This window comes from Mandrillus leucophaeus, unplaced genomic scaffold (genome assembly GCF_000951045.1).
Source record: "Mandrillus leucophaeus isolate KB7577 unplaced genomic scaffold, Mleu.le_1.0 Scaffold820, whole genome shotgun sequence".
Taxonomy (NCBI): domain Eukaryota; kingdom Metazoa; phylum Chordata; class Mammalia; order Primates; family Cercopithecidae; genus Mandrillus; species Mandrillus leucophaeus.
The window spans coordinates 296,362-306,245 of record NW_012108920.1 but is presented as its reverse complement, the minus strand read 5'-3'; the positions used below and the strand labels follow the sequence as shown (position 1 = coordinate 306,245).

General features: G+C 52.8%; 1 protein-coding gene and 1 pseudogene across 3 annotated transcripts; one reads left to right on the top strand and one right to left on the bottom strand.

Annotated features, from left to right (window-relative positions):
- LOC105530434 lies at positions 1-9,458 on the top strand (annotated as a pseudogene).
- Positions 2,377-5,591, bottom strand: GSTT2B (glutathione S-transferase theta 2B). Of its 3 annotated transcripts, none has more exons than XM_011967973.1 (5): positions 5,318-5,591; positions 4,604-4,691; positions 3,504-3,654; positions 3,238-3,411; positions 2,377-2,887 (listed from the first exon to the last, which is right to left on the bottom strand). In XM_011967973.1, the coding sequence occupies exons 1-5, from the start codon at positions 5,427-5,429 to the stop codon at positions 2,678-2,680; spliced, it is 735 nt and encodes a 244-aa protein (XP_011823363.1). In that variant the 5' UTR covers positions 5,430-5,591; the 3' UTR covers positions 2,377-2,677. The 3 variants fall into 3 exon arrangements, with proteins under 3 accessions (XP_011823363.1, XP_011823364.1, XP_011823362.1); XM_011967974.1 differs by having other exon boundaries at positions 3,280-3,411; XM_011967972.1 differs by lacking the exons at positions 4,604-4,691; positions 5,318-5,591 and having other exon boundaries at positions 3,504-4,502.
- Positions 9,459-9,884: the final 426 nt, after the last annotated feature.

The following is a 9,884-nucleotide window of genomic DNA, read 5'->3' as shown; positions in this document are numbered from 1 at the left end:
CCTGACCACTGGTATCCCCAGGACCTGCAGGCCCGCGCCCGCGTGCATGAGTACCTGTCATGGCAGCACACGGCTCTGCAGAGTAGCTGCTGCTGGGCCATGTGGCAGAAGGCGAGCCATGGAGGGCAGGGACACCTCCCAGGATGCCCAAGGGATGGTGCTTTCACTTTACAAAATCCTGTTTAGACCTGAGACGAAATCCTGGAATGCCAGAGACTGCCTAATTCACTCAACTTGTTTCCTAGAAGGGAAACCAAGGACCAGAGCCAAAGAATGATTCCCCTAAAGTGCCTTAAATCCTGAGCTACCACCTGCACACTTATACTCACACACTCATCGACACACAGCCACGCATATTCACACATCCACCCACATCCACACACAGTCACACGATATATCACATTCACACACATATACACCCACATACACAATCATACCATTTACACACATTCACACAGTAACACAGTTAACTCATGTACACACACATATACACCCAATGACACAATTCACTCATGTTCAATAGTCACACAACTCACTCACACTGACACACATACACACCAACCCCCTCCCAATTCACACACACACACACGTACACTCTCTCACACACATACACAATTCACACCAACAAAATCACACAATTCACTCATTCACACACATACACCCACATACACAAATTCACACTGCTCACTCACATTTACACACCATTCAAATTCACACACATATACACCAACGTACACACAGTTCACTCCCATCACACGCATATACACCCACACATAAACACACACAATTCACTCAATTCACACAATTCACTCATTCACACACACACAGTCACTGACATTCACACACATACACACGCACCACACACAGGCAATTCAGTCACACAGCTCAAAGTCAGTCCTCACCTTGCTCCGGTTCCCTTCCCAGCGTCGCCTCAGCCTTTGGCCCTCAGCGTCCCCTTCCCACGCCTGGACTGCTGGAGAGCCCTGAACACACCCCATCTTCATGCCTCCAGTGCTAGCCCAAGCACTTTCCTCTGCCAAGAGCACTAAGTGGAACTCAAGGTCACTTCTCAAGACCCTACCCTGCCCCTCCTCCTGCCAGGTGACCTGGGGATCCTGCTGGCCCCGTCTAACAATGAAGCACACCATGGTTAGTTCAGCTGACGTCGGTCTCCCAGACTTACTGCCACCTACACAGCACTGGGACTGACTGACTTTATTCTTTATTTCGTGTTTTTTATTGGAGTGTCTGTTGAAAGTAAAGCCATCCAATTAGGAACAATCCAAAGGCAGCCAGCAGGGATCAAGAAGGCACGGGCTGTGGCCGCAATCCCCAATGTCTGATGGGGAGAGGGATTGGTAATGGAAAAGGCCCAGGAAAGCAGGCCAGAGTGTCCCCCAAAGTATGAGAAATCGCTCAAGAGAGAGACATTCGGAATGGGACCTAAGACAGAAGCCACCACTAGGCACCCTTAAGGCAGGGCAGTTGCAATGGTTGCTGCTTGGAATACTTCTGGCTAGGAGTGGCACATGGTGGGCACAGGGCAGGCATGGGAAGTGGGGGCACCAAGGCCACAAGACGTGTGGGCAAGTAGCCCAGTGTGTGTGTGTGTGTGTGTGTGTGTGTGTGTGTGTGTGTGTGTGTGTGTGTGTGTGTGTGTGTGTGTGTGTGTGTAATAGCATGTTTATTGGTCAGCAGTGACATCTACTGTCACACTTGAGAACTGCATCCACAGCCAGATGGCCTCCTGTGAAGACCTCAGGGCAAACTGGGGAACCCTGCCCTTCTTGGAAGGTGATGCTAGGGGGATGAGCAACACCTTTCTTAGAGGTTTGAATTCCTCAGGGCCCCTCCAGCATCTTGGTCTTCCCAATTCCAATGTCCTCTCTTGATCCCCCAGCCCTAGGGGTAGCAGCTTCTTATAGTGTTTACCTCCGTGTTAATCTGGATTCTCTGTCTTCGGAGTTCTCTAATGCCTGGTTACCAATTCTTTATATTAAGTTCTCTCTGTTAAAATGATTGTGATGAGGTCCATCCCATGGATATACATGGAGGTCTGTGTGACAATGTACAATCCTACTATTTGCTGTTATTACAAAACTGTCCTAGAAGATATGAATGCTTGTTAAAAGAAATCTTTTAAGCTTCCTAGACTTCAAAGACCATTGCTATTCCCTGTGAAACATCCCCTACATCCTTTAATAGTTGACAATTCGAATTGGTTACTTACTTAATATTTTGTTGCCCTGGTGATACAATTATGTTGACTTGCTATTGTGAAGTTACTTTGGTTAACCATGATGAGGGTTACTAGCACCGACTTTTACTCCATATGCATAACACAACAACGTAGTAAAACCAGTAACTCTTGGTTCCCTATTCAAAGTGTTTGGGATCTTTATTATATTTAAAACACTGATGACATTTGCCAATTTTTCAGTGTTCTTCACGTTACTGATTTGTAGGAGTTTTTTATGTATTGCAGATTTAGTCTCTTACTGGTTATGTATGCTGTACCTAAGGAGAAGCAGCACTGCCAAGGACACAGTCTTGCCTGTGCAGAGCTTCACATGAAGCTGGAGACAAGGGACTGGGGCAAGACGGAAAGATAAACAGGGGCAAGTAAGTAACAGAATGAATCCTCATGGCGAATCTCCTGGGCCCCATTCCAGACCCTTCAGGGGATCCTGGCAATTCGAAGTAGCATAGTCGGATAGACCTCTGGTGGGGGTGTTGGGAGGGTTTTCTTGGCCGCCTGTTCCAGGATGCTCAAGATGAGGCTGTGGGCCTCCTGGCACAGCTCAGCACCCAGGAAAGCCTCCACTCGTTCACGCCATGCTGCCAGTCGTGGCCGTCCCTTGAATAGTTCGTAGCCGACAGCCACCGGCTGCAGGAACAAGGATGAAAAGGTTGTGGGGATACAACTTTCCCAGTTGTCACTGCCAACCCGAATGCTGGAACCATAGGCAAATGTATCAGAGACATGGTCCATTCCCCAGCCCCGATAAATGGACCATGGAGGCCCAGGCAGTATGTTCAGCCTTAGAGGCCAAGAGCAGCTGGGGTGAGACCCCACACCCAGGCAGGAGGCAGAAGCTCAGGGTTCTGGCCCCAGATCATCCAGAGACTTGCTCTATGACTCCGGGCAAAGCCCTGGCTTTCTCCAGGCCTCAGTATTTCTGTCTGCCTCATGGGTGTGGCACGAAGAGGGACACTGCCCACAGGCTGAGCTCACACCTGCATCAGCTCCTCCAGCGCCATGAGATCAGCCAGCGTCACCTGCTGGCCAGCAAGGAAGAGCCTGTCCCCCAGGAACTTGTTCTCCAGCCATTGCAGGGCCTGGTCTATGGCAGTCCTGTTGCGTTCCACCTTCTCTTCGGGCACCTGGACCCCAATGAGTGGCCCCAACACCTGATGGGGGCAGAGAGTGGGTCAGTGGATGGCCCCTGCCTACTCCCAACTACTCTCTGAATGCCAACCACTCTCCAGATGGCTCTCCTCACCTGGACCCACATGGGTACACCAAAGGTGCCGCGGATGCAGTCAGCATGCCAACCCAGGTACTCATGAACACGGGCACGAGCCTGCAGGTCAGATGGATACCAGTGGTCCGCCGTCTGGTACTTACAGCTCAGGTAAATCAGGATGGCTGAGCTGGGAATGAATGGGCAGTGGCTGTAAGGACACTGGCACCAGGCCTTTACCCCCAGCTGCTCCCATCCGCCAGTGGGGCCTGGGGGTTTCTCTGCATTTGAAGGACTGCCCTCCAGCCTCACCCTCCATCTCCAGCTCCCCAACACCAACCCCTCCTCCCCCGAGTCTCCTCCTGTCTTTGTTTTCTTAGGCACCGACTCTTGGCTGGACCTTCTGCTTTGCACTTTGAGAACCTCATCTCTGTGATATCCCAGCAGCTGCCCTATGAGGTAGACTCCCATTAGCCCTTTAGCACAAGAGAAAACTCAAGGTCAGAATGGTCAAGTGACTTGTCTGAGGCAGTGCAGCTCAGAAAAGGCTCCCTGGACCACTGGAACCTAGCATGGGGCCGGCACACAGTGGATGCTCCGTGGAGTCACTTGCGTGCCCATGCGCATGGATCAGGGATCACGAGGGGAGGCAGGTCTTCGTTCGGCCCTCCTCTGACAGGTCCCGCAGCCATCACTTCTGCAGCCACCTGACCTCTTGTCCTCTTCCTGCCCAGCGGCTGGACCTCACCACGAGCTGTGCCCTCAGGCCATGGCACTGGCCTCTAGGCCTGGCCTGGGCAGATTGGGGTAGTCTTCCACAAGTCACTAGAGGCTCTTTTCAGCTTGCATTTGTTGAACCCACTCTGTGCAACACTGGAAAAATGTTCCCTTGTCTTCTCTTCCAATATCTTTCAGTCTGGGAGCAGAGAGGCCCTGGGGCTCAGATGACACCAAAGATGAGAGGTACGGGGACATGCTCTGTCAGCCCCTGCTCAACCCAGGCACACCCCAAGCTGTACCTTCTCCCCAGATCCCTCTGCTTTCCTCTCGCTGCCCCCTGGGGTATGGGAGGGCCCACAGTGGGGACAGCCAGGGTCACATGTGCTCCGGATGTGGGAGGGGAGAGGGAAAGAGGGCACCTTTCGGTCAAGATGAAATCACCATCCTTGAGCACAGGCACTTTCTGCAGGCTGTTGATCTGGAAGAACTCCTTGCTTCTGTGCTGCCCTGAAGAGTCAGACAAGGTCTTCAGAGTAAAAAAGCTGCACCTCTCCACCCTCCCTCTCCCTCCCCAAGCAGAGCTCCACACCCCTGAGAAACAGCAAGGTCTGGTTCCAGAGGGCTGGATCAACCCCATTCCCTGGGTGGGCCTCCCTGCCCTGCCACATTCTGGGGCAGCTGGGGGGCTTTGGTGGGTGGGGCCAGGTGCAGCAGGTGGATGCAGAGAAGTTTTCTAGCCAGGACTCTGGTGGGCCAGGGGAAGGGAGGCAAACTGGGGTGGCTCATCTCTTTCCATCTCTTAATTCTTACAACAGCACGTCCTTCCCAACGTTTTCTGGGCTTTGTGAATTTAAATGCGTGCGTTCCACGCAATTCTGAAAACTCCATTAAGTATTTTCTTTCCACCCCTACAGAACAAAGTAACATTATCCTCCTTTTCAGAAAGCAAGCTAAGGTTCAGAGAAGGCTGTGATCCCTCCAAGGTCACTCAATCGACAGCATTCTCTGGTGGCAGACGCTGCAGGAGGTGGTGAGGGGGCTGTGTGGGCGGCGAGACGCTCAGGGCGGAACAGGGCAAGGGGCCTGGGGGTGCACTGGATTTGTGGACACGCGGGGAAACGTGTTGGGCCCACCTTTGATAATATCCACAGTGCGCAGTTCGAAGGGAATGCCATTCTTCTTGGCGAAGATGTAGACGGCGCGGCTGGGCTGGGACAGCAGGTCCAGGTACAGTTCTAGGCCCATGGCGGGGGCTGCAAAGACAGCGGGGATGGCAGTGAACGCGCTGATGGCGGTGTGGGCAGCGGCTGTGGCAGGCTCACGGTGGCCGCGGGAAATAGGCTCAGTCCCCACTCCCTGGGACAGCACCCAATTGGAGCGCAGCACCCGCGGACCCGCCTCGCCCCTTCGGTTTCTGTCCAATCCTGGCCAGCCTTGTTGGAGACCAAGACTCCACCACCAGGTCCGTGTGCCGCTACAGGGAGGGCGGTCGCTATGAATGCACAGCTGGGAGGGTGGAGTTGGAGCTGGGGGCCCTCGACTGGCAGGGAGGACGGCGGATGCAGGGGGCCGACTGCAAGGGGAAGAGGAACGAGCTGGACAAGGATGAGCAGGTCTGCTTTTTGTGATCCCGGTGCCAGGGACCCTGCCTGGTTCCAGGCGTCATCCCGACCCAGAAACGACTGGGCCCCGCCATCCTGGAAAGGCCCCAGCGCACGGACATCTGATGGTTCTTTCGGAGCTTTGTTTCTCGGCGCTGCAAGGCGGCGGAAGGGAGAGAGCGAATGGGATCCTCTAAAAGGGATCTTAGAGTTTCACCCAGCGGCATGTGACACTTGCAGGTGTCCCAGACTGGTGGGAACCTTGACTGGAAGGCTGGGGTTAAGGATGAACTTTCTACCGTCCAGACTGTCCCCTGCAGAGCAGCTGCTGCCAGACAGCAGGAGCTCCCGCTTCGTGCACAGGATGGGGCTGGGACCCCGCAGCCACAGGGGGCAGGAATGACTGCGCAGGAACCTCCTTTCTTCTCCCTGAATCCCAGCCCTGGCATCTCACCACGGGGCACAGTGATGGTCCAGGGCTGGGCCCGGGACTCTAGCTGAATCTTTCAGAGTATCCCATCCCTCTGGCCAGTGGCCCAAGCGAGTGAACCAGAACGCTTCCTTGGGGGTTTTGAAATTGGAACTGGAGAGAGGAGCTCCCTATGGGGAGGTAAATGGGAGCTGGGGCCACCTGTAGTGACATTTCCTGAGTTCATGGAGTAGACGAGTCTCAGAGAGAAAAGCTGACTCAGAGAAAGGGAGTGATAGCCGGGAGGGGTGGCCCACACATGCAATCCCAGCTACTCTCATGGGATCTGTTTGTCTGATGTCTCGGTATGAAAGGACTTTCTAAGCCTCAGAACAGTGGAAGAACTGAACAAAGGAAAAAACTAATACATATACAAGGAGATTTTGTGGAAGAAAAAAAATGGATCAAACTTAAGCAAAAAACTGGGAAGGATCTTGGTAAAAGATATGTCAGAAGGAAGTAATATTCTTTAAGATATTCTTAGAAATTCATCGGACAGGCGGGGTGTGGTGGTTCACGCCCATAATCCCTGTACTTTGGGAGGCAGAGGTGGGTGGATCACTTGAGGTCGGGAGTTTGAGACCAGCCTGGGCAACAAGGTGAAACCCCGTCTCTACTAAAAATACAAAAATTAGCCGGGTGTGGTGGCACACTCGGGAGGCTGAGGCAGGAGAATCACCTGAACCTTGGAGACATAGGTTGCAGTGAGCTGAGATCATACCACTCCACTCCAGCCAGGCCACTGAGTGAGACTGTCTCGAAACAAACAAACGAACAAACAAAAAGAAGAGAAACTCATCAGACAAAGAGAGGGAAAAAATGAGCAAAGGAAATCAGCAGAGGTTTCATTGAAGGACAGAGAGAAATGGTCAATACATGGATGAAAACATGTTTAACTTCAGTAATAATCAAGTAAGCACATACCAACACAACATGCACACTGTTTTTATCAAATGTGTACATGTTTTGGAAATGAGTACTCCCAATTAATATGTACAGAGCACTTCGCAGTGCCCAGCACAGGGGTGGCACCCTGTGTGTGAGAATGAAATAGGTAGACTCGTGCCCTGCTGAAAGTAAGGGACTGCCTCTCTGGAGGATCCCTTGGGTAATAAGGAGGTTTTCACACCTTCACTGTGTCTGTCTTGGGGCCTGGGAGCAGAGCCCCCTCCAGCTGGTGGGGAAGGGAGCATGGTGTGTTTGAGGACAGAATGGAGAGAAGTTGAGTAGAGTAAGTGTAGACTCTTCCTACCTGAAGTGTGGTCCATGGACCAGGAGTATCAGCATCACCAGGGAGCTTGTTGGAAATACGGAGGCTCAGGCTCCACTCTGACTTTACTGATTGGGAGCATAAACTTTAACCAGATTCCAGGGGGGATTCATATACACATTCCCATTTGATAAGTGGGGGGTAGTAGGAGGTGAGAAGTGGGGAGGGGATGGCTACTGCACTGGAGAAGGCTGCCTTTGTGTTGAGGCCATTTTCATGAGGGCAGTGGGGAGCCATGGAAGGCTTTATGCAAGGAAGGGTATGGGCAGATTGAGATTACAGAAGGATCCCACTAGTTGCCTTGTGTGATGACCCAGGGAGAAGGGGAGGCTGTCCCTGTGCGAGTAGGAGATGAGGGCTACTAGTGGCCATTAGTGGAAAGAAGTGAGCAGAAATCCAAAGGACTGGTGATAGGATGAGGGTGGGAACCAGGATGGGCTTTGGGCAGACCCAGAACCCTCTGTCTGCCTGTTGGCCCACCAGATAATAGTCCCTGTGTTCCTGGGCGAGTCAGTGCCACCTGAGGTGTTGGCAGCCACTTTGGCTGAGCTGGATGGGTGCCTGCAGCTGCTTGAGGACAAGTTCCTGTGGGACCAGGCCTTCCTTACTGGGTCCCATATCTCTGTGGCTGACTTGGTGGCAATCATGGAGCTGATGCATGTGAGTGCCATGGGGTAGGGTGCCTGCTGGGCAGTGGGGTATCCGGGAAGGGAACTGACATCCCAGCTCAGGTTGTCTTTTCTGGATGTGGGACCCTGTGTGAGTCACTTCTCCTTCTGAGCCTCAGTATCCTCATCTATAAAATTGGGCTTTACAAACCCTCGTCGCAGATATATTAAGAGGCTTCCAAGTGTCCCTAGGGAGGGGGACACCCCAGCCCATCACACACATGGCGGAGGAGGGAAAATCCAATCAGAGAACCCCTAAAGCAGGTCATGCTGCCTTACGCCTGGCTATGCCCAGCCCCTCCGCTGACTCTGTCTTCCCCTAGCCCATCAGCGCTGACTGCTGAGTCTTTGAAAGCAGACCCACAATGGCAGCATGGCGCCCAATGTGTGGAGACTGCAGTGGGGGAGGACCTCTTCCAGGAGGCCCTCGCAGCTGTCCTGAAGGCCAAAGACCTGCCTCCAGTAGAACCTGCTGTTAAAGAGAATCTGAAGCCCTTAATGCAGCTTTTCTTACTGTGAGTGTGTGTCCCGGACTTGCTGAGCCACTGAGGCGATGCTGTGTTAGTAGAATCAAGACATGGAGCCGTCTGTCTCCTTGGTTGTAAAGAAGACATATCTGCACAGGCTGTGGTCCACAGTTCCTCCAGGTATCATGCCTGCATTCCTTTTGTCTCCTACCCCATTCCTTTCTAGCTTCCATGCGACCTCTGAAAACAGATTTGGCCAACACTTATTTGACCCTGTCCTTCTGTGTGGAACTTTCTATGGTTCTTCACTGCCCAGAGGCTCAAGTACAAGTCATTGAACTTTGCATTCAAGGCCTTGTTCCCACTCCTCCAGGTGGCCCCTTCTGCCTGCACATTTTTATACCCCTCTCTGGGCTCCCACCTTGGCTTCTGCTCATGCTGTTCCCTCATCTTTGCCTGGTGCCCTTCCTGGTCTTTTGGCATTTGGCACCGTCTCTTCTCCAGGGAGACTTCCCTGACCTCCCCAACCCCAGTTCAGGTCAGATGACCTCTCTGGGCACCTCAGCCCCAGGGTTTCCTTGTGGGGGATACCCCTGGACTGAGCATGTATCATAGATGAGGGGTGACCTGGTGAAAAGATGTCTGAATCAGGATCAGCCTTGGTCTCCTAGGTCTCTCTCCTCACTGTAGGGCGATGTGTCCCACAAGTGGGGTGCAGGGCTGGTTCGTGGACCTCCTTGCAGGAAGGGAAGTCCCTGGCGATTTCCTGGCCCTCTCTCATGCCTCCTCATCACCTTGACCACAGTCTTCTCTACACCCCACTCCCTGACCACTGGCTTGTCCATGCCCCACACCTGGTCCCAGACTTGCCACCTGTCCCTGCCCTCTCCCCCTTAGGACTGTCATATTTACCTGTCGTGTGTCTCAGACTTTCTGATATCTGAGTCATCTAATAAACTGCTAATAGGACAAGATCATGACAGAGACTCTGTCGGCCTTTCAGTGGAGGCTCCTTTGAGTATGCACACTTATAATTTTATACATGTAGCTGAAATTGTACATATAAACCTACACATTTTTCTTTTTTGTGGGGGAGGGGGGAGCCTGGGTCTCACTCTGTCATCGAGGGTGGAGTGCAGTGGCAGTCATAGCTCACTGCAGCCTAGATCTCCTGGGCTCACTCAGCCACCCAAGTAGCTAGGGCTGCAGGCATACACCACAGCAC